Source organism: Simochromis diagramma, unplaced genomic scaffold, assembly GCF_900408965.1.
Source record: "Simochromis diagramma unplaced genomic scaffold, fSimDia1.1 OVJJ01000205.1, whole genome shotgun sequence".
Lineage (NCBI taxonomy): Eukaryota > Metazoa > Chordata > Actinopteri > Cichliformes > Cichlidae > Simochromis > Simochromis diagramma.
In genome coordinates, this window is record NW_024386782.1 from 2762070 (window position 1) to 2785570 (window position 23501).

General features: G+C 38.2%; 1 protein-coding gene across 3 annotated transcripts in view; it reads left to right on the forward strand.

Annotated features, from left to right (window-relative positions):
- Window positions 1-23501, forward strand: part of LOC120724222 (retinal-specific phospholipid-transporting ATPase ABCA4-like) — a 45575-nt gene that overhangs the window by 18096 nt on the left and 3978 nt on the right. For 2 of the 3 annotated variants that reach the window (XM_040016296.1, XM_040016316.1), the window contains 30 exons: window positions 564-740; window positions 1538-1760; window positions 2419-2640; window positions 3153-3357; window positions 3472-3564; window positions 4029-4226; window positions 4701-4878; window positions 5217-5348; window positions 5482-5621; window positions 5705-5842; window positions 6211-6392; window positions 6590-6695; window positions 9523-9728; window positions 10264-10318; window positions 10579-10638; window positions 13411-13571; window positions 13837-13961; window positions 14067-14165; window positions 15063-15344; window positions 15578-15610; window positions 15746-15851; window positions 15942-16016; window positions 16303-16472; window positions 17984-18161; window positions 18284-18399; window positions 18601-18748; window positions 21331-21454; window positions 22247-22376; window positions 22516-22636; window positions 23333-23395. In XM_040016296.1, the coding sequence (XP_039872230.1) occupies window positions 564-740; window positions 1538-1760; window positions 2419-2640; window positions 3153-3357; window positions 3472-3564; window positions 4029-4226; window positions 4701-4878; window positions 5217-5348; window positions 5482-5621; window positions 5705-5842; window positions 6211-6392; window positions 6590-6695; window positions 9523-9728; window positions 10264-10318; window positions 10579-10638; window positions 13411-13571; window positions 13837-13961; window positions 14067-14165; window positions 15063-15344; window positions 15578-15610; window positions 15746-15851; window positions 15942-16016; window positions 16303-16472; window positions 17984-18161; window positions 18284-18399; window positions 18601-18748; window positions 21331-21454; window positions 22247-22376; window positions 22516-22636; window positions 23333-23395 (4246 nt within the window). The remainder of the gene's footprint in view (window positions 1-563; window positions 741-1537; window positions 1761-2418; window positions 2641-3152; window positions 3358-3471; window positions 3565-4028; window positions 4227-4700; window positions 4879-5216; window positions 5349-5481; window positions 5622-5704; window positions 5843-6210; window positions 6393-6589; window positions 6696-9522; window positions 9729-10263; window positions 10319-10578; window positions 10639-13410; window positions 13572-13836; window positions 13962-14066; window positions 14166-15062; window positions 15345-15577; window positions 15611-15745; window positions 15852-15941; window positions 16017-16302; window positions 16473-17983; window positions 18162-18283; window positions 18400-18600; window positions 18749-21330; window positions 21455-22246; window positions 22377-22515; window positions 22637-23332; window positions 23396-23501) is intronic. The other variant, XM_040016307.1, reaches the window with a different exon arrangement.

The following is a 23501-nucleotide window of genomic DNA, read 5'->3' on the forward strand; positions in this document are numbered from 1 at the left end:
AAATATCCCTGTCAGCTTGGTCCTAGATTTTTTTTTAAATCTTGTTACTGCCACTTTAATGAGGCAATTTATATGGATTTGTGACATTCCCCAGAGGAAAAGCATCTCTCGCTGTCTTCCAAAGGTTTTTGGCTGTTCCATACCTGCCCTTTCATCCAACCATGTGTAGCTCTTACATGCATTTCCCTTTTCTCTTTGATCTCTTTTTCATAAGCAGACAGTATGTCAATATCCCCCGGGGTGAACAAGCAGATTTAGCTGTTTGCAGCACACCAGCAGGCTGTAATGGAAGCAGTGGGACTCCTGCCGCTATACAATTGAATAATCAGATTGTAAAAGAGCTTTGAGTCAGACTTATCCGCTTAAGCAAAATCAGCGTGCACAGCGTTAAAGACTTTGGCTTTAGGATAATTTATGGTGGAAAGAAAATCAGTGGAGATTGTGGCCGGGATTATTTAATACAACTACAACAACAAAAGCTTATATATTACTCTGATGTGATGACAAACACCATAATCGCGTAGATCCGGACATCTTTCATTCTTCTGTGTCCTCTCTCTCAGGTACTGGGATCCTGGTCCTAGAGCGGACCCCATGGAGGACCAGAGATACATCTGGGGAGGTTTTGCTTACCTGCAGGATATGATTGAACACGGCATCATTAAAATTCACACAGGCAACGACTGGCCACTCGGGGTCTACGTCCAGCAGATGCCATATCCATGCTACGTAGATGACCTGTGAGTTTACCAGTCACTGCAGTCCTGCAGCATTTTTCACAATATGTCTTTTCATTAAGAAAGCTTTGAAAAGAAATAGATAAAGCACTTTCTGCACATCAGAAAGTGTAACAGTGCTTTAGAGGGCTGCAAAACCTAATAGAATAATATACAATTAGTTGCAGAATAAAAATGATGCTCCTGCATATACTGTCCATGCAACTGATTCAATTTAACCTAAATTGGTGTATAGTTAAGATGAAGCTTTAATTTATTAATAGATGCGTTGAATAACTGTCCAACTCGGTGATTAACTGCTTAACTTCTTTCTGTGTGGACAGGTTTTGTAACTGAATTTCAGTAGATTTCAAAGCCCAGTCAAGCCGACTCAGACATACAGTAGAATGAGAATGAAAACTCACATTATGAATTAAACATTTTCAGACTAATCAGCCAACTTGAGTGCTGGTTTGTTGAAAGCTAAGCCAAGGACAGTAAAAAGGTAAATTAAAAAAGTCTGCTGTTGCTTTCATGCCATTCATCTTGGTGGCGCTTGTTTGAACGTAGAGTTGGGTATTGCTGTTTATTGCAGTCTGTATTAGTGCTATTCTAGTTATTATCAATGGAGGAACCAAATGTGTGAAAATTTCTAGTAGGCGTACTACACTACACTGAATTTCCTCTCTAGAATACAGCCTTTTTTTGGAAACATGTGCTGCTCTTTTGTCTGACTAAAATTGAGATTAATGCATTCTGTGCTGAGAGATCACAGAATCAGTGTAATCCTAATTCCTTCCTCTCTCCTACTTCCACTCTAGCTTCATGATCACACTGAACCGCTGCTTCCCAATATTCATGGTGCTGGCCTGGATCTACTCTGTGTCCATGACAGTGAAGAGCATCGTGCTGGAAAAGGAGCTCCGTCTTAAAGAGACCCTCAAAGCCATGGGGGTCAGCAATGGAGTCATTTGGTACACGTGGTTCATCGACAGTTTCCTCATGATGACTGCGAGCACAGTGCTGCTGACCTCTATTGTCATGGTAAGAAAACACAAAGAGCTGGAGAGAAAAGGTGAAAAAAAGCTGAAAGTAAGACTGAGGGAGTTTTGTCAGCTCTTAAGAGTATGTTTATTCAAACCTGCAGCTTGACCCTTGGGCCTATATCTTATATTTGCTATCAAAGCAGTTTTAATTTGATTCCTCAGCACAAAGTGGCCTGCATGGCACATTACTTTGTTTTGAAGTAAACTTATTTGATAGTAGATTTGTTATTTAGTTCTTGAACTCAGTTAACATGTTATTAATGTAATAAAAATGCAAAAACCAGTTAAATACCAAATCCTCGTATAAACTAATTTATGCTTGAGAGGTTTAATTACTGTGACCTTAATTATAGGGCCCAAAAATACTTTGTGGCTCCACACAGATGGAAAAATTGCTAAATATGTCTCTTTTGAATAGTAAAGGTTGCCATACCAAAAGGTTGTTTTGGAGGGTTCATGTTTCACAGGGTTTAATGCTGCCCTCTTGTGGATGATATTAACACACACACACACACACACACACACACACACATATATATTTTATGTGTTTTTCCTCTCTCTACCTTTTTTTAAACCCTAAATGTGCATGTTTAAATGTGAAAGTAAAACTCACTGCAGAGATAGTCATGCTCTATATATCTCCTTTTTAATCTCAGGGTGGCAAAGTATTGCATTACAGCGACCCGATCCTTGTCTTCTTCTTTCTGATGACTTTCACTATGGCCACCATCATGCAGTGTTTTCTGATGAGCGTGTTCTTCAACAAGGCCAACCTGGCAGCAGCCTGCAGTGGCATCATTTATTTCACCCTCTACCTACCTCACATCCTGTGCTTTGCCTGGCAAGACCGCATCACCAAGAGCATGAAACTGGCTGCAGTATGTTTATTTTTTTGTTTAAAGTTCAAAATCAGACCTGAAGTTATGCTTTTCAAGCATAGTAAATATGATTTACAGTGCTTAACACATTCATTAAACTACTAATGTATAGTTTATACTATAGTTCCCCCTGCATATACTGGGTAATCCAACAGTATATGGTGTATTTTTTATAAATATGTCAAATTACTCTTATTTACTTCCATTTCTGAACAGAAAGAATTGTTTTAGCGGTTGAATGCTTGATTAATTTCTATGAATTCAGTCTGTTTGCATCATAAATAACAATAAAATTTTAAGTTTTAAACAAGTTTTTAACAGATTTCAAAAATATTTGTGCTGTCATGTTTTATGACGAGTCTAATAAATTAGTTAAGTGCTGTATTTAAGTAAATCTCATAGTAAACATTAGCAAATTTAACCCAGCTGACTTTCATGCCTACACACAGATATTTAGCAACAAATGAAACGAGTGATCATCCTGTTTTTTTTTTACCCCTTATGTTTTTCAGAGTTTGCTGTCACCTGTGGCCTTTGGCTTTGGGACAGAGTACCTGTCACGCTATGAGGAGCAGGGTTTGGGCCTGCAGTGGAACAACATTAAGACCAGCCCCTTGGAGAAAGACACTTACTCCTTTCTCACCTCCATCCTCATGATGATTTTTGATGCTGTCCTCTATGGTATCCTGGCCTGGTATCTGGATAATGTTTTCCCAGGTTGGGCTTCCTCTAATTTGTGTAGCTTACTTTATATTCTACAGTATTTTAGCAATTCATTGATACTATGAGCTTATTACTAATAAAATCAAACTATTTGTGTCTGCCCATTAGGACAGTATGGCATTGGTCGGCCATTCTACTTCCCGTTCCAGCCCTCCTACTGGCAAAGACCTAAACCCTCACACACAGAAACGGCAGACAGAGGTTAGTCAACAACAGAGCAGCACTATGACTAAAACAGGAGTCAAAGAAATGAATTTCTACCTTTATTCTTTATGTTTAAAATTGCGGCTAGAAGGGCAAATTATTACCAGAGGAATAGTGTTGTTGTTCCATTGAATGTCAATATAAGGTGAAGTTAAGGCTCATCCAGCCCATCCCATCAGTGTCAGAGCTGGAAGTAAAATCTAAAGCTTGGTAAAAGACAGATAATAGGGTGTCTGCACTTTGAGTAACTGTCCTTATAACCATATGATGGGTCAACAAAGCAGTGTATTATTTGAACAAAGAAAAGATTAGGTGCTTTCTTTCTTCTTTCTTTTTAACTGGAGAGTAAAAATCAATATGTAACTTCAGCGCTTTCATGGTGATGATTTTTAATTATAGGCCTGGTAAAACTTTGATCAAAAAGCATGCTAGTAAGCTGATGTACTGTCTATTCCTTATAGTTCCTGAGAAACCTGAACCAGAGAACCAAGAGAAGGATATCGAGAGCACACCAGAGACAAACACCTGTAACGGCTCAGCCAGCAGGAAAATCTGCAAGCACCAAAGTAAGAGGGAGCAGCGGGAGAGACAGAGGGAACTGCTGAAACAGCAAGAAGAAGCGCCAAACCAGGAGGACGGCCAGGACTCGGGAAATGAAGGTGATGACACAAATACAGACGAAAAGCTCAGAATGCTGAAACAGTAACTTTGACTACACTTCACAGACTAAACCAGGAGAAGGCATACTAGATAATGACACAGTTGGAGAGAGATGCCACACTGCATGTGAGGAACTCTCTGGGGGCACCTGGTGGAAACATGCAAATCCTGCAGCAGACTGGAAAAACACAGGGGAAAACGGAAAATGACAAATTTGTGCTGATTAGAAGCTGTAATTATATTGTTATTAGGGAAACTGCTGGGACAAGGCCTCAGTCAGGTTAGTGAAAGGAAGGGAAAATAGTATTAGGTAGGTAAAATACTGAGAAATCAGACTAAAAACTCTCTTTCCTCTAAGTGCTCTCAGAAACTTTCTTTCAGAAAGAATTCCATCAAATTAAAATAAACGTTGAGAGCTACTGTGTTATTTCTGTCATGTTTTGATAATATTTTCGATCTGTTTTTGCATGCAGACCAGTCGTTCTTTGAGCCTGACCCAGTAGGCCTTGTGATGGGGGTGCAAATTCAGGATCTGGTGAAAGTCTTTGATGGAAGCTCTCGTCCAGCTGTCAACTGCCTCAACATTAATTTCTATGATGGGCAGATCACATCCTTCCTGGGGCACAATGGGGCTGGAAAAACCACGACAATGTAAACTGGAATGTTGTTGTATGAGTGTTTCTTATAGAAAGTACACTGACTTTTTAAAAAACACACACTGAAAAGATGTAAAGGGAATTCATGTAGTCTGTCTGAGCGGCAATGATTCAGCAACATTTCAGATTTGAATGGCTTTCACAGAAGCCTCTATGCATTTTGGAAGCTCCCTGCAAGGGTATTTCATTAAAACTTGACAATCATATCATATTCAAGTCTTTAAAAATGATCTATTCAGAACTTTCTGTTTTGTTTAGATTCAAACTGAATTTTGATAGCTACTTAAAGGTTGGTAACACCTGTTTATGATGCTCTGTTTCTGGTTTTTGCAGGTCCATCCTGACCGGGCTCTATCCTCCCACATCTGGCACAGCCTATATTAACGGGAGAGACATTAGAACTGACATAGACATTATCCGCACGTCAATGGGGATGTGTCCTCAACACAACATCCTCTTTAACCAGTAAGTTCCATTTTAGGTAATTTAATCAACTAAACAACCAACAACAATATTAGTAACTTTTAAGTTATTCAATCATTCACAATCAGCCTTCTTACAGAAACGTCTTACTTACTGCTGCTGTGTTTTGTACCAGTCTTACAGTAGAAGAGCACATCTTGTTCTATTCACTGCTGAAAGGTCGGACCCAGGCGGAGGCAGAAAGGGAGGTCGAGGACATGCTTGTGGACCTTGGGCTGCCTCACAAGAGAGATGATGAGGCTCAGAACCTCTCAGGTCATTGCTTGTTTCTCTTTGTGTGTGAGAGAAAGCAGGAGAAAAAAAATCTCTTTTAAACATCTGTTCTATTCTCATTAAAGGCGGCATGCAGAGGAAATTGTCGGTGGCTATGGCGTTTGTCGGAGGGTCAAAGGTCGTCATCTTAGACGAGCCCACCTCAGGAGTGGACCCCTACTCCAGACGATCCATTTGGGACCTCTTACTGAAATACAGAACTGGTAAAAGCTGTCTGTAAAGTCACATTTAATGGTCTGGTCCACACTTTAACTCTCTCAGTAACTTCATTTTCTAACTCTTAAAAGGTGTTTTTTATCCTCAAGTTGACTTTTCACTGTTCCAGAATTTACTGAAGAATGAAAGAAAATCTTTTGAAGCTGTACAGCTCCCCTGAGGCACTTGGATTTTGTAGAGAACTGATCAAAAGGGGAAAATTCAACTGGGTGGCTACAACAAAAGACAGAATTTTAGTCATAAAACCAATAAATTCTGCATCCGCTGTAAAAGCACTGAAAAGCTTTGGTATCACACACTACTTTGTTCATGTACAACAAGCCAAGATTTTGATAAAAGCTCGCTCCTTGCGCAGGCCGCACTGTGATCCTGTCCACTCATCACATGGATGAGGCCGACCTGTTGAGCGACCGCATCGCCATCATCTCCAAAGGGCAGCTGCACTGCTGCGGGTCCCCCCTATTCCTCAAAAACTGTTTTGGAGTTGGTTTCTATTTGACGCTTGTACGGAGGATAAAGGACCTCAGGAAGAAGGAGGTGAGGATGAACTTTTGTGCTTAATCAACCATCTGTAATGCTTCTCATCTCAGCAGGTTTCTGCACAGAAAACAAATCTGTTTCTACCACAGACATATGCAAGAGAATACGTGATTTTTGTCTGCTCACTTTTTAGTCAGAAAATCCTCTTTTTCTTCTTTTGCATTGTTCAAGGTGTTATTTTCTATTTTTGTCAGAATAACTGCGACTGTGCCTCAGACTGCTCGTGTTCCTGTTCCATCTGCACCAGATATAAAGATGAGTCTCAGAATCAGTTTCAGCACCTAGACAGAGTTTTGGATGGTAAGTGGATATCGTATATCCCTTTAATCTTCCTCCTCATGAGCAAAGCCTCAGGAGTTGGTTTGTTTTTGCGTCTGTCTATGTTCTCTTGTTTTTCTGTTCCACTGACACAAAATGTAGATTTTGGAAGACAGTTTTGGAAAACGAAAGGATTTTGGCTCGGTCTTTCTTCTTCAAGGTGTGTTTTGGAAAGTAGAACTCGGTTTTCAAGTTCAAGTTAAGTTTTGTTTTAGGGTAAGGACGAGGATAAGGGTGCGGCTACCACACTGGATATCAGAGAAGTCACTGTAACAATACTATTGGCAAAGAGCAACATTAGAGGTAGCACATTTTAAAATTGGTGCATTGGGCTTAAAGCAAAGCCCCAGTTTCTCAAGACTCTCAGGACTCTGCTTGGTTCAGCTATGGTTTTACCCCCTTTTACTTCTCAACCAGCAACCCACTTGGCCCATTTAACACTAGAATAAATGCGACTCTTTTACACTTTTCATCTACTTTTACACTTTTCATCTATCATGCTAGCTCTGACTTATGTTATCATTAGCAGCAACTGGGTTATCAAGTGCATTATTTTACACTGGTTTCTATGCGCAGTAGTTTGAGGTATAAATGAACATACATATTACATTTAAAAAGAGACCAGATCCACACGGTCCAACTATCAACACAACATGTTGAACTGTTAGCCATAAAGTAACTGGTGCTGATATTATCATATGTGTGTTATTAACTCAATATCTGTATCTATGAGTGGAGTCATATAAGTGATGCTTAATGAATGTGGACAGGGGTATTATTACTATTACTATTATTATTATTACTATTTAAAAAATGCCCAAAATACTGCCTTCAAAAATGTAATTATATGTAAATTTCCATATATTTTGTTACATGAGAACAATGTCAAATGTTAGAGTTAACAGAATCTGGTAAAATGAAGTTTACTTGATTGGTATGCATTAATTATTTGAATAAACCAGCCTTTATGTATTTCAGAGGTATTTTATTCAAAATTATTGCTTTATGTTTACTGAGAGTGAAGAATAATTTTTTGACTCTAGGCTTGTGGTGTTGTTATATATAAGAAACAAAGCCAAAGGCAATTGAGATAATAAATGTTTGAACTGTCTGTGTCTGATTATAATTATAATCCTGGCAGCGATGGAGTCATCAGTATTCAGATGACTTACATACACTCACTCACTTTATTAGGCATACCTGGCTAGTACTGGGATGGACTGGGTTGGTCCATATTGAGGTAATAGCACCACACAGTTGCAGTAGATTTACTGGTTGCACATCTATAATGTGAATGTCTCATTCCACCAAATCCCAAAGGTGCTCTACTGGTTTGAGCTCTGATGGCTGCGGCGGTCATGTGAGTACAGTTGGAGATGATCTGAGCTTTGTGACATGGTCAGCAACAATGCTCGAGTAGGCTATGGTGCCACAATCATTTTTAGTTGCACAAGTTTGTGCGCACAGACAAGGAATTTTACTTTGCTCTCTTCATGATATGGTTAAATAGGCAGTAACTAATTATGCAACTTAGTACTAAAAGGGTTCCGAAGTGTGTCAAGAAAATATCCCCTCACCATTACACCACCAGCAGCGTCTGAACCACCGGCACAAAGCATGCTTTCATATCGCTTGTTTGGGAGCAGAAATTGAGACTCATCAAACCTACAACATTTTTCCAATATTTTAGTGTCTAACTTTGGTGAGTCCATGCAAATTGCATCCTCAATATCCCGTTCTTGATAGGACTGGTAGTCACTGGTCTTCTGTAGCTGTAGCTCAGCAGGTTCAAGCTGTTCTGCATCCTGCAGAGATTGTCTTCTACCTTGGTTGTAACAAGTGTTCATTTGATTGACTGTTGTCTTCCTTCAGCTTAAAGCAGTCTGACCATTTCCCGGCTGATGTCTGAAAACAAAAAAGGCATTTTCACACAGAGAACTGTTGTTCACTGGATATTTTCTCTTTTTCTGATCATCCTCTGTAAATCCTAGAGATGGTTGTGCGGGAAAATCCCAGTAGAGCAGCTGTGTCTAAGATTCTGTCTCAGAGCAGCTTGTCTAGCACCAACAATGATGCCACAATCAAAGTCACTTAAATCACATTTCTTCCCCCTTTTGATGCTTGGTTTGCATTCTAGAAGGTCGTCTCAACCATGCCTGTATGCTAATTATATATGCTTAAATGCACTACTGGCATTTCTGTTAATAAGCAGTTGAATAGGTGTAAATAATAAATGTATCGTACAGTGAAACTCCTGGTGCATAGCATCAGCCTTTTACAATAGAGCCCTGCCTAATAAAAATGTAGTAGTAATGATAATAATAATAATAATAACGATAATAATAATAATATAATGTCATAATAATAATAAGTTTTTTCTTTTGTAAGTGAGCGCCCTCACAAGTGTAGCAGAGGAGCACGTGTGTGTGCAACCTGCTGAGTTGTTTATACGTTTCAGTATGGACTTGTTGAAATTTGCATCACTGGCCCACTTATCAAAGTTGTAAAACAGAACATAAACAGACAATTTTTTTTCACATTCCCAATTTAATGGTCATATTGACCCATGAGCTTGCTATTACTGTTCTGCCTGAGGACACGTACTTAAGATGCAACCCCGTGAAGCTGGTGAAGTATAAATTTGCTTATGCGTTTATGTGCTTGAATAAAATTGTTTGTTTTTTGTTTTTTGTTTTTTTTGCATCTCAAGCAGTTTTTGTTCCTTTGTCCTTGTGTTGGTTTCTGCTATTTTGGGAACACTTTGCTCTTAAGTAGCTCATTTATATGTGAATTTCTGTCCTCTTTCCAGGGGATATAGACAGCATCACAAGTCTTATCCACCACCATGTCCCCGAGGCCAGGCTGATTGAGATGATTGGACAGGAGTTGACCTATTTGCTCCCCAGTAAAGGGTTTAAACATCGGGCCTATGCTAGCCTGTTTAGGGAGCTGGAGGAGACACTTGCTGATATGGGTCTAAGCAGCTTTGGCATCTCTGATACATCACTAGAGGAGGTACGGATGTCTGTTGTTTGTTGATACTGTGGATAGCTTAAGAGTCTTCAGAATATGTATTTATATTTAATTTTGGAAAGTTTGAATTTTGATAAACCCCGTTTGAAAATTCTGATAAATGAAATAAAGAGCCAGACATTGTAAGAGAAGTTTGTTTTTTGCCCTTATTAGTACTTTTAAAAGCTCTGAAAAGGTCAACATTTGTTTTCATTGGATGGATTAGAAAAATTGTGTACTTTTAAACATGACATGCCTCTGCAGCATTTTAACTATATTAATACATCTGTAAAGTTTTTTTTTTAAAGACCAAGTGCTATAAGATTTCAGCTAATGTCTTTATGAGACTTGGATCCTGCATCTTTTCTTCTTTTCTCTTTTCTGCTGTTGCTTTCTACCTGCACACAGTTCTAGGGATTTGTCAGTTAAAAATTAAAAAAGAAAAAGGGTACAATATATTCAGAACATAAAGGATGAACTTATACTAAATGAATGAAAAGTTTTGAAAGTTAAGGAAGTTCTTTTTCTCTCTCTGCAGATATTCATAAAGGTCACTGCAGACGGAGAAGCTGCGAATAATGCCACCACTCCTGGTAAATACCACCACTGATATTCTCCATGGCCTTTTGCTGGAATTGAATTTCTGACCCTTTGCCCAGTCTCCCACCTGTTTTTATTAGGCTGTTAGTGTTGCGTATCCTCGAAGTAGATTATACAACTGTGACTATAAAAGCAGTCAAAGTACTTGTTTAGATTTCACGTGTGGTGTGGTGCTTCATTTGTCTTTTTTTAACCCTCTAGTTTGTGTGCATATGTGTGTGTTTTTTGTTTCACTTATGTGTCCTACTTCTAGAACAGTGGATGTTACAAGGGAGAAAAAATGGCTGCAATGTTGGCATAGAGGGAGATGAAGGTCAGAGTGTTAAGAGCCATTAGACTGAACTCTGGCAATATAAATGCTGTTTTTTGTCACTGAACCTGGGCCAATTAGATCTTTTTTTTCTTTCATCGATTAAATATTTTATTCCTAACTTTTTATGTGGGACTTTTCACATAAGGACAGTTATTTATAACACTCTGAAAGGCATTTATCCCAACTAGGGAAGCAAGTACCCCAGAGAGTACCTTTCCAGTAGCTAGGGGTACTATAACCATTAATTAAAGAAGTGACCTCAAAAAGTTAGGTAATGGGTAAGCAGTAAAAATAATAGCCAAAGGGAATGCATACACGATTAAAATGTAAAAGTGACTGGGTACTTTAGTCAACACTGAAAATTTCATACATATTATCTATGAATTGAATTCATAGACCCAGAAAGATTTCAGTTTATGATATTTTCCTGAGAACAGCAGTTTTTCTTTTTTCCAAGTGCACGTATATGTTGGAGTAGAAGTCTAACTAATTACATGACCTCTTTGGCAGGTGTAGAAAAATTGTAAAGTGTAGAAATAAATTCTACATGGGTTAGATGAGGTTTTCAGAGATAATTATATACCCACTTCCATTTATATTTGATATTTACATGTTTACATATTTGATTCTTTATGTATGCACTTTCAAAGCAATAATATTTATGTGTTGAATTTACCTGAGGATAGGAATTCCTGGCTTCTGATTGGTTAGTGAAGTCACAGGGGGTCCGAACAAGGAAGTTGTGCGACGAGTGAACATGCTGCTAATTTAGCTTACATCCATCTCCATCTTACTGTTTATAATAGCTCAGAGAGATTTAGAACCACATAGCGATCCCTTCGGTTTCAAAAGTATGGCTAACTAAACTATTAATAAATAGTATGGCTAATTCATAGACTGCGGCTTAACAACTACAAGTCTTAGTTGAGGAAGAGATGAAACATGCTAAAATTACTAATGAAAGTATGGCTAACAGTTTTTTTTAAACAACAATATTTGGACATGGAAAGATAAAAGCTTGTACAAAAGTTGGAATTGTTTCCTGAGAGTACAGAATAATCTGTTAGTTATTGATTTACAAGAAAATTAGTCTAAAACAGCGAAATAGTAGACAGAATGTTGAACTAGTATCCTAGTTGCTATGGACGGGGGATACAAGTAACTGATTATAATGAGAAACATAATAAATTCAAAGCAGATTAGAAACATTATGAGATGAATTCACCTGAATATGAAATGAAAAATGTTGATGATAAAGGGTTTTAGTCCACCTGACATGATAACCCTGAGGTAAATCAAATTAGAAAATGATGACAACTGTTATACACTGCTGTGAATTTTTTTTGTCCTGCGTTCTGATTTCTTATTTTACTGCATATTTGTCACAGTTAAATATTTCAGACCACCGAACAATTTTTAATATAAAGACAACCCAATTAAATACGAAATGCAGTTTTTAAATGATGATTTTATGTATTAAGGGATATAAACTATCCAAACCTACCTAGCCCTATGTGAAAAAATAATTGCCCCCTGACCTAATAACCGTTTGTGTCACCCCTGCATTCAACTGTTTGCAATAACTGGCAATGAGTCTTTCACATCACTTTGGAGGCATTTTGGCCTGGACGTTGTTGCAGAACTGTTTGAATTCATCTCATTGGGATGGTTTTGAGCATCAACTTTAAGATTATGCAAAGAATCTCAATCAAATTTACATAGAATACCTTTATTTTTATTACCTGAACCATTCAATGATGGATTTGCTGGTGCTCTTTTGGATCGTTGTCCTGCTGCACAACTAACATGTGCTTCAACCTCAGGGGACAAACTGATGGCCATACAGTCTACTTGAGCATTTTCTTGTAGAGAGCATAATTCGTGGTTTCATGGCAGGTCATCCAGGTCCTGAAGTAGCAAAGCCGCCATGAAAACCCTCAAAAAAGTTCAGCTTTTGTCTGGTCTGTCCGCAGACAAAACGCTTGGAGACCATCAAGATATTTTTTGGTATTAGATCAGCCTTTTTGTTCTTTTTTGGTCAGCAGCGGTTTTCACGCTGCAGCTTTTCAGTAGATGCCATTTTTGCCCAGTCTCGTTCTTATTGTTAAATCATGAACTCTGAAACAAGTGAGGCCCGAAGTTCTTGCAATTTCTTTGGTAGGTTGGCCACTCCTGGGAAAGTGCACCACAGTTCACTCAATTTGCACATAATGGTGCTCACTGTGGTTCACTGGAGTCCCAGTTGTGTTGTTTTTTAAAATCTTTCAACCAACTTCACTTTGTCAAGTGTATTCTTGATTCAACAAGAAATTAATAATTGATCATTTATTATTTACTCTTCGTCTGATATTAAAATTAGTTTCATGATTTGAAACATCTAAGTGTGACAAGTATGCAAAAAAGTACTATTCAAGCACAGAACATGTTTTCTGTGATCATTTAAATCCTTTTGTGTTAAGCCTCACTCAGCTTGAATGGCCCAGGTACAGGCTGCCTTAGTTAGAATTTAGTGTCTGATTTTGCTGCTTATATGCTCTTTTCTATTTATAGTGCTGCATCAGATTCATATATTTACTCGCATTCATGCATTTGTGGTATTCAGAAAATATATTCATAATCCTCAGAATACTTTAGATGCCTTGCTCAGTGGATTTTAGTAGTAACACTCATTCACAGCCTGTTCCCACATGCAGATTATGCTGTTCATCTAAAATGCTTTGTTTTCTGTAGATATGGTTTTAGTGCTGCTTACTGTTTTCTTGTTGAACACAGAACATAATGGAGTGAACCCCACCAACCAGTCATCGGACAGCAGTGCAGGAAAGGGCTCCAGGCAGGTGAAAGGTGGATTTCTGATCCTGAAACAGTTCCATGCTCTGCTGGTAAAGAGGTTCCACCATGCCACACGAAGCCAGAAAGACTTTTTGGCACAGGTACAGGATCTCATAAACATGGGAATGACGTGATGAGTGAAATGGCTTTGTGGTTGCATTGTGTGGAGCATATAAACTGAATAGACTGGTGTGAGTTTCTTGAGAGACCTATTTGAATGAATTTGACGGTTTTAACAGATACAATGTGTTTACTGAGAACATTTTTTGAGCCAAATTTGTTTGGATGTATCTGCAATAGTGTCCGCTTATTTTGCAAAACATTTTCTAAACTGTTGTTATTATGCTTGTGACTGTCTGATTCCAGATCGTCCTTCCTGCCAGTTTTGTCTTGATAGCACTGATCTTCACCATGATTGTCCCTCCTTTTGGAGAATATCCCAGTCTCACTCTGAGCCCCTGGATGTACGGACAGCAGTTCACCTTCTTCAGGTGTGAAGGCTTTAGATAAATATTTCAGTTACATGTTGGATGATAGATATTTGCTTTTTTCTCCAATTTAATTTTCTTCTTTGTATTTTTTCATCACTGTATTAGCAATGAGAGGCCATATGACCCCAAAATGAAACACTTTATAGAGCGCTTGCTAAAGCCACCAGGCCTGGGCACGCGATGCATGGAAGGAGAACCCCTAGGGTGAGCATTATGACTAGAGATAACAACACTCCTTCTGCTACATCTTAGAGCACTGATGCCTATTTTCTTAGGGCTCATACAATGCCAGGAAACGGTATAGTCAAACAAACACATCTTTAAACTGTATCCATATGTATTTTTTTTAATAGAAGCAAATCTGCAGAATCTGGATCTGGAATAACATTAAACTCATTAAAAAAAAATAATATTCGAATTTGTTGTCAAATACTTTAATTTTAAGCTTCATACTTCCGTTTTGAGTTATTAATCCAAAAGACTCAAAGTCATAACAGTCAGCTCCAAGAAGTTTGGAAGGAAAAAAAAAAAACAAAAGCAGTGAGAACAGAACTTTTTTTTTTCAGTACAATAACAAGTAGCATTATACAGGGGAGTCCCGAATAAAGGTGGGAGGCAGTGACTAGACCACTCAATCTCTAGATGCTGCTGGCGTTGAAATAGAGTGAGCAGATGGCTGATGGAGACTTCGGATGAGACTCCAAGGACAGTCCGAATGAGCTGGGTGTGGGGAGGAGGAGGGATGAAAGGCACAGTGAGATATTACAATGAATTCGAAAAGCAGGAAAGTTTTGGAGAGCATAAGTAAAGTGGACAAGAGCTACAAAATTAAAATTTAGACTTTTGACAAAAATGAAATAATGAAGAATTTAGGGCAGCAAAAAAACCTTATTAAACTCTTGCTTTAACTTCATTTAAATTATTTATTGGAGAACTGCAAAAAGCAAAAAAAGCTTCATTAAAAAAGAATAATCCAGTGGCTGAATTATATACAGTGGATGGTTAAAACTACAACTAAGTATATACAGTGCATAGATAGTAGCTTTACCGCATGAGTGATTTTACCTTTGCAGTTTAATTTCTTCACTCCTCTCCCTCCAGAGTTCCCTGCAGTAACAGGACCCCAGAGTGGGAGTATCCTGATGTCTCCCCAGCGGTTAGCAACATCTTACAAAGTCCTGCATGGAACCAGAGAAACCCATCACCTTCCTGCCAGTGCAGCACAAGTAACAAACTGACCATGATGCCCATCTGTCCAGATGGTGCAGGAGGTCTGCCCCCTCGCCACCGACTGGAGCCAACGGAAGACACAATGCTGGATCTGACTGACAGGAACGTCTCTGACTACTTGGTCAAAACCTACCCCAGCCTTATTAGAACCAGGTGAGTTTGAATGTAGTTGTAAACTGTACTCAAAAGGTAAAACCAGGTGGATTTAAAGAAGAAATACAAGTGTGTTAAAAACCCTCACAGAGCTGGAAAATATGTCCTAAAGGAAATTAAAAGGAGAAAAGGTTTAAGGCAAAAGAAAAAACAAAGAGCTAAAAAAAAAAGAAAGGCAAATAGCAAATAGTAATGATCATTCTCCTTAATGAAAACTACATTTCTTTTCACAGTTTGAAGAGCAAGTACTGGGTGAATGAACAAAGGTAACAATTTTATTTCTTTATTTAATATTTTCTTTCCCCATTTTTGTTTTGTCGTTTGTTACAACGACACAGCAATGTGTTAAAGACATGCTGATGTTAGGAACTGTGATGTGAGTGGATATCTTCTGTCCTCAGATATGGAGGTTTGTCAGTTGGAGGGCAACTCCCCATCCTGGATGTGGACCCTAAAGACATCCGGAGCGTTTTTCATCAGCTGGGACGGATGCTCAACATCACTGGGGTGATTATTCTTGTGTTATGATTTACAGATCGAGTGTGCAAGTTTGAAATAAGTCAATAAAAATTAATAATAATCAACTGCTGTCTGCAGGGTTACTATAGCAGACTTGCCCTGAGGGACATTGGCACTTTCTTACGATATATGGAAAGTGAATTCAATATAAAGGTAGGTGTGCAGCTCGATAGAAGAGTGGGTTTTTCCACAAATAGCAAAGTGGCACAAATGACTGTAAACGCAAGCAGTTTGACAGTCTAATACTTTGCTTGTGTTTTACAAACCTTTCACTTTCTGATTGTCTGTTATGTCATTGATTGATTCCTGTAAGTTAGCTTAAATGTTTTCCACTTGTAAATTTATTCTGAAGACTACATTTGCAGATCCTCTATGTCGTAAAACAGGCTGATCACACAGTTGCGAGATGTGCTCAATTAATTCTGTTCTTCTCTGCCAGGTGTGGTATAATAACAAAGGCTGGCACGCCATGGTGGCCTTCATCAATGTGGCTAATAATGCTATTCTGCGAGCCTTCCTACCCACAAATGCCAACCCTGTAGAGTTCGGGATCACTGCCATCAACCACCCACTAAACCTCACTAAAGAGCAGCTTTCTGAAGTCACTGTGTGAGTAATAACTGTAGTTTTTTCTTTTTTAGCTGTGTTTAAATGTATGTGTTTGTGTAGTCTGTAAATCAACCATAGAGGGTATAAAAGATGGACATAGGTAGAAATCTGTGGGGAAGTGCCTCAAACCTATAATCTTTTCTAATGATCCACAAAGTGAAATGCAAAAAGAAGACTGATTGCCTATATATGACTAGCACATACAGCATATTATTATACATACCATATTTAATGACCCCGCTTTTCACTTGATTTACTACTTCCTAGTGACTATAAACATTTTCCTGGTGGCTTTACTGTCTCAGTTTCTTATTTATCAAATTTCATTTTCATTTTATAAATTATGATGCCATTTAATTTAGTCACATTAGTGTAAATTGGACGTTAAATCAGGATGCGATTAGGGACAGCCTCCGTCAAATTCACTTCTTACTCATCACGTCTTGTTTCAGCATGGTGAAAGCCAACATGCTCAAGTCCATATTTTCAGAATAGGACTTCAAAAACCACACGTGATTTTAAATCCACCTTTTTCCATATAGTCTTTGAAGTCCAGCATTCAGGTGTTATGATGGACACTGCAAAAATGCATATGTACAGACCAGAATTTTATTTTGTTCTATCATTTTTCTCTTATTATGAAAAGAAACTGAACAATCAGAACCTAAAGGCGCAAGTTACTGTGTGTGTTTCTAATGTTAAGCTGTGAATTATCACGTTATTTGGATTTAGCTTAATATACATGGGTTGTCTTTTCTGTAGGCTTAACATATCTAATAAGTTCAAGTACTGGGCAAAGGTTTCAAGCCACCTTTCATTTCTTTATATTTTGTTTCCAATGAGCCAGAAGTTCTTTTAAAAGTGATCTTGAGCAATGCGTTCTGAAGCTTTCTGACGGCCTTTGAAAGATTTTCTTTTTCAGTCATTTTCAGTTCAGACTTTGTAACTGACTATTTTCAGAGGAATATATTTTTTAACCACTTAACACTGACTTATGAAACATTAAATCATAAAAAATGCACCTTATTCAAGGGATGAAAGAATATTGTTGTGTTTACACATAACAGACAAACTGGCAAAGAACCAATTATAAGTTGTATCTTTTAGCACTTTGTTACCAGCAGCCTGTCACAAAAACACATCATTTGTTCCCATTTCTTTAGTTCAATCTGTAAAAATGCCAAAGAAAACAGAGTTTGACAGACAGAAAACATATTGTTGCACCAATAAGTTGAATCCCAAAGATTCAACTTATTGTTGATTTAAAGATTGTCCTCCGCTTCTCCAGAAAAAAAGGAGAAATGTGGTGTGGCTCAAGACTTTGGCACAGTACTATAGAGATATATTTATGGCCAAAAGATGCTTTTATTTTTAATTATCTCATTATTAATTCTGAGAAAACCTAAAGCCTCAAACCATTTGTGACTTAGCATGGATTCAGCATTGTTTTTAGTCTCTTAATAACAAACCCCAGAATATATAGAACTGACTTCATCTGCTTCCTCCATCAGGCTGACCACTTCAGTCGACGCCGTGGTGGCAATCTGTGTTATTTTCGCCATGTCCTTCATCCCTGCTAGCTTCGTCCTCTACCTCATACAGGAGCGTGTGACCAAAGCCAAGCACCTGCAGTTCGTCAGTGGGGTCAGCCCTGTAGTTTACTGGGTGTCCAACTTCTTTTGGGACATGGTAAGTGAAGCTAGACTGGCTTAAGTGAAATGTAATAACTGTATGTTAATATATCCTATATCAGAGCTATTTTTCATAATATTGGATTTCTGTCTTCTTAATCACTCTTCATGTTTATCTAGATGAACTACACTCTCAGCTCTGCAATGGTAGTTGGCATTTTCATGGCTTTTGACAAAAAGTGTTACACATCACCATCCAACCTGCCAGCACTAATAGCACTCCTTTTGCTCTATGGGTAAGCTGTTGTTTACTTTAATTTGGTTTGGTTTTGTTGTTCTGTTGCTATGGTATAACAAGACAATAACCGAATAACTAAATAATTGACAAAAAGTTAATAGAAAAGTTAAAATTAAAAGTACAAACAAAGAAAAAAATATTTTAAATTGAGAATTTTTAAAAATATGTTGGTTTTTGTCTTTTAATCTCTTGCCTTTAGGTGGTCAGTGACACCCATGATGTATCCCTTGTCCTATATATTCAACATCCCGAGTACAGCATATGTGTCTCTGTCCTGCATCAACCTGTTCATAGGCATCAACAGCAGTGCCATCACTTTCATCCTGGAGCTGTTTGAAAACAATCGGGTATGTACTGATTAAAAATCATGTAGCCTTCTAACATTTCACTGCACTTAATGCTTATTTGAATTAATCATTACATCTTACATTATGTTTTGCATTTGCACAGTTATACTTACATTCCAGTTCAGCTTCACCAGTAACTACAGGGCAACATTTTCAGTGCTATTACTTTTGGAATGAAGCAGCCACAGCTGAATCGCATACATTTATAAAACATTACAAATGTTTTACAATAGTGAGAGAACATTTGAAAGCAAAGAATATAATTTTTGTGAAATAAACTGAATAATTCATGAAAAGTTAATAGATGGTGGTTTGATGAAGTAGCAAAACAGGATTCTGAATGAAGAAGATAGGAAACAGGACAAGACCTGTAAAGTCTAGACACTGGAGGATGAGTTGGATGAAACGGCAGGTGATGGTTTGATTGGGGATCAAAGACTGAGGTGATTTGAGTTGGAAAATTGGAAGTAAGATTGGATCAGAATTCTTCAGTGGGAAAGGAGATAAATAGAAGAGCAAGAACAGACCAACACATGAGTGCAGAAAGACATGAGAACACAAATGTTCCTTATTAAACTCACACAAAAGCTTTTTCATAAAACAATACAGTGATAAAACTGTCACCAAACAGTATTTTGTAACAGTGACTGTTTATATTCTAAAATATTATAATACAGCAATATTATGGTGTCATAATATCTACTATATAATATTATTATATGTATTGTAATATCACTGAGTAAATATTATGGTCATTTTATTCTTGCTCCCTGATGGCTGAATGAGTAAAATATGTTTTTAACCATATTTTTTGAATACATTCCTGCTCCCAAAGGATTTGAACACATGGCAGCTGATGTTTACCAGCAGGGACAGAATGATCAGAATTAGGATTAGAGTCAGGGGAGTGCTGTTGGAGAGTATATGGCTTTTTAGCGTAGCAGGAAAGCACAGGTGTTACTCATGACATTAGGTGCAGATCTATACTAAGTCAGGACAATGTGACAGTCAGCTGGCATGCAGAGCACTAGAAACCTTACACTGAAGCAGTTAAGTGGAATTTCTCTTTTATAAAACAGCTATATAGTAGGTGCTTACACAAAAGCTGATCAATTGTTTGGCACAGCTGGGGAAGCATGAGGGAAGTTAAGCTGCTGGTCTGCAGGGCAGGGGATAACTAATAACTGCAGGGCTTTTAGACTCCTGATTGACAGTTTGGTGTGAACATGTAAGTCGACCACAACAACTGCCAACACCTATGCTGGCAAGTGGAAAATAAAGGAAAAAGAGAAGCAGAAGGAAACTGAAGTTGGAGGGAAAGGGCACATATGTGCAGATGTGCTCTCATCGTGACAGGTGACTGCCTGCTCAAAAAAAAAAAAGAAAAGAAAATGGAGATTGTCCTTCCCTCCAGATGGTTCTGTCCAATACACATCTGTACACAGCTTCTCTCATGACATATGAGTCATGAGAGAAGCTGAAGGTCAAATGGGCTATATTTTTGTTGCCTGATATTTCCAAGGATTTCAGAGAATTTGTGCATTTCTATGGTGAAAAAACTGTTTGCTTTATACATGAATACATTTAAAACCCATTAAAAAATGAATTGCTATATTTTAGACTTATCTGTGTAGGTGAAGCAAGACATAAAAATGATCACTGGAAAGAAAGAGGTTTTATTTCAGCTGAAAGGAAGTATCGCTTTCTTAATTTCTAGAGTCTTGTTCTTTGGGAGAAAAATAGGAAACAGCTGAGGAAGGCTGTTCTTATATCAAATGTGCAATTAACATAAGAAAAGACATCTGCTCCAGTGTCAAGCACGACTGGGTGGTGAATCTACTTTGAAGAAAATTTCAGCAACTTTTTAAAGTTTAACAAGGAGAAACTATGTTTATACCAATTTGATTTGGGAGCCCCTGGTTATGTCTCCCAAGTTAAATTGGTCCAGGCGCAGACCTAGCAATTCAGACAACCCCTAGAAAGACAGAAAAAAGAAACAAATGAACCTCACCTGGACTATGGATACCAGAACCTCGGCCTGGAAAAGTGGCAGCCAGACCTTAGCTTGTGGACCTTATTGGGCCTTCTTTGTACCCCATCTGTGGATTCCACTGTTCGGAAGTGCACTTGAAACCAGGATCGATGATCAATTTTGTAATCATCAATCTCTGGATGTATGTTGTGTTAACTCAGGTGAAAAGAGGGTGAAATGTCAGCTGATTATCACTTATATGAGATGTTTTGGGAGGAGAACCTAGAATAGACACAGGACATGCTAGAGAGATGTCTCTTGGCTAGCTTGAAAAGCTGGAGGAGATGACTGAGGAGAGGGAGGCCTGGACAGTTCTGCCCCCATGATGTGGATAAGTGGATGAATATATTTTAGGTCCTCAACTTTCCCTCAAAACCAAAGTAGAATATTTGCATTTCCTGGTCATGTATATGAGCTGTTCATTCTTAGAACATCTGATGCATTTCAAAATTTTTTAGAAAAGATGTTGCAATTATGTGATATATTTTTATATTTAGATGTTTGAGGTAACTTAAACTCAATGTGTATATGTGTGTTTTTGTGTGGCCAGTCTTTGCTCGTGTTCAATGAGGGGCTGAAGAAAGTCCTGCTGGTGTTCCCTCACTTCTGCCTGGGACGGGGGCTGATAGACATGGCCATGAACCAGGCTGTTACTGACGTGTATGCCCGGTTTGGTATGTACTGTGTACCTATCCATCATTTTAGCTGATAAAATTTCATACTGTGTGATTTGTGAAAATATTCAAGCAAATTTTTACAAAATTGCTAATTTGGGTTCTTGTATTTTCTAGTAGTTTGTACTCTTAATACCACACTGTAGTGTCACGGCTGGGGTAGCAGACGTGGTGTTGAGAAGGAGGACCCAAGATGCAGGCATAGACTGTGATGCGAGTGAACTTTATTTACACGAGTGACAAAGTGGCAAAAACAGGAAGAGCAGAATGGAGAGTTAACAAAAGCTAAACTGGGGAAAACTAAAGAACTAACCTGAAACCATAAGAACACGGAGTGATGAACCAGGCAGAGAGACACAGAGAAAACACAGAGTTACACAGATGACATGACCATAGGAGGGAAGCACAGCTGATCCTAATTCACATAATGATAGGAAGACACAAGCTGAACACAGTGAAGTCACACATGGATCTACAAAGTAAAACAGGAAGTATACACTGACGGAACAAAGAACACGAAACTAACCGGGAGCATAAACCGTAACCAAAGAACTGAAACATCCAACCCCAAATACATAATCAGAATACCCCCAAACATGAGATAATAATAATAATAATAATAACAATAACAACAACAAAACGCTGTGTCACCGACCCAGGACCATGACATGTAGATCTTCCTGGCTAGATTAAGCGTAGTGTTGTACCATCTGTACTGTCCTATGCATGAAGTACCCTTTCACTCACTGAAAATTGTAGTAAAGTTTGAGTTTGGACCTCGTCTGTTTCCAGGTGAAGATTACACATTGGACCCTTTCCGATGGGACTTTGTGGGGAAAAATATTTCTTTCATGGCAGTGGAAGGCTTTGTTTATTTTATTCTTAATCTTCTGATCCAGTACAGATTCTTCCTGGACCACTGGTAAGAACACAGCTAAAAGCACACTAGCTTAAAATTTAAATAAACAACAGTAACTTAACCATAGGGTTAGAATTTAGAGCAGAGGAGCTCTTTTGCACTAGAAGCTTCAGTGCTGATGATTTTTTTCCAAACCTCCCAGGTTGTCAGACTACAAGCAGAGTCCTGCACAAGATGAGGATGATGATGTTGCAGCAGAGAGGCAGAGGATTTACGATGGAGGGAACAAGGCTGACATTCTGCAGATCAGGGACCTCTCTAAGGTATACATTTTAATCAAATGACTAATTTCATATTTATTGTGATATTTCATTGCGCATTTTGGATTATAAGACTGTATGAAATAGAAGTTTCAAGGTTTCTTCCAGGCCAGTTTTGTTAATTTCATTTTCAGTTTCAGAATTAAATTTATTTCCAGACATCCTTTCATTTGTATTCACATCAGCATCCAGTTAAATGAAAAATTAAAAACAGAGGGGAAGGCACTAAAGGTTAGTATTCGTGGGAACATTCAGAAAAACTCCAGTGGGATAAGTACTGAATACAGAAAAGGTCGCCACACATTGGAATTACAGCTCCCTTTAATTTCATTAGCAATGTTTCTACCAGCTACAGGTCTCATCATGCAAGTATCTGAAAAAGAAATAAAAGTTGTGAAATTCAGATTATAATGCAAAACAGCCCATAAATAACATAAGTAAATCCCTCTATGGAGACGGAGCAGGAAAGAAGCTGGGAGTTGTTTTGTTTTTGTTTGTGTCTCAAGTAACGCGAGAGTGCTTTCCCTGATACCAGAATCATAGAACTTGTCTTAATAAATACTGGATAGCAAACTTAATGCAGTGCTAAACATGAATTTAACTATTTTCCCAAAAAATCCACCACCTTTTTTAAACATAAATTCTTATTGTTCGAGCAGCACTACACAACTTAAATGTCTCCCTGCCTTCTCTGCACAGACGTATGTGGGCAGGAAGAGGGCAGCTGTGGACCGGATTTGTGTGGGAGTCCCTGCAGGAGAGGTAAAGTCACTGAGGACATTTATATTGAGACCTACTACTCTTTTCTATTTGCTGTCAGTTTTCTCTTTCTGCATCTCTTCAAATAAACTGACAAACTGATTTGGCA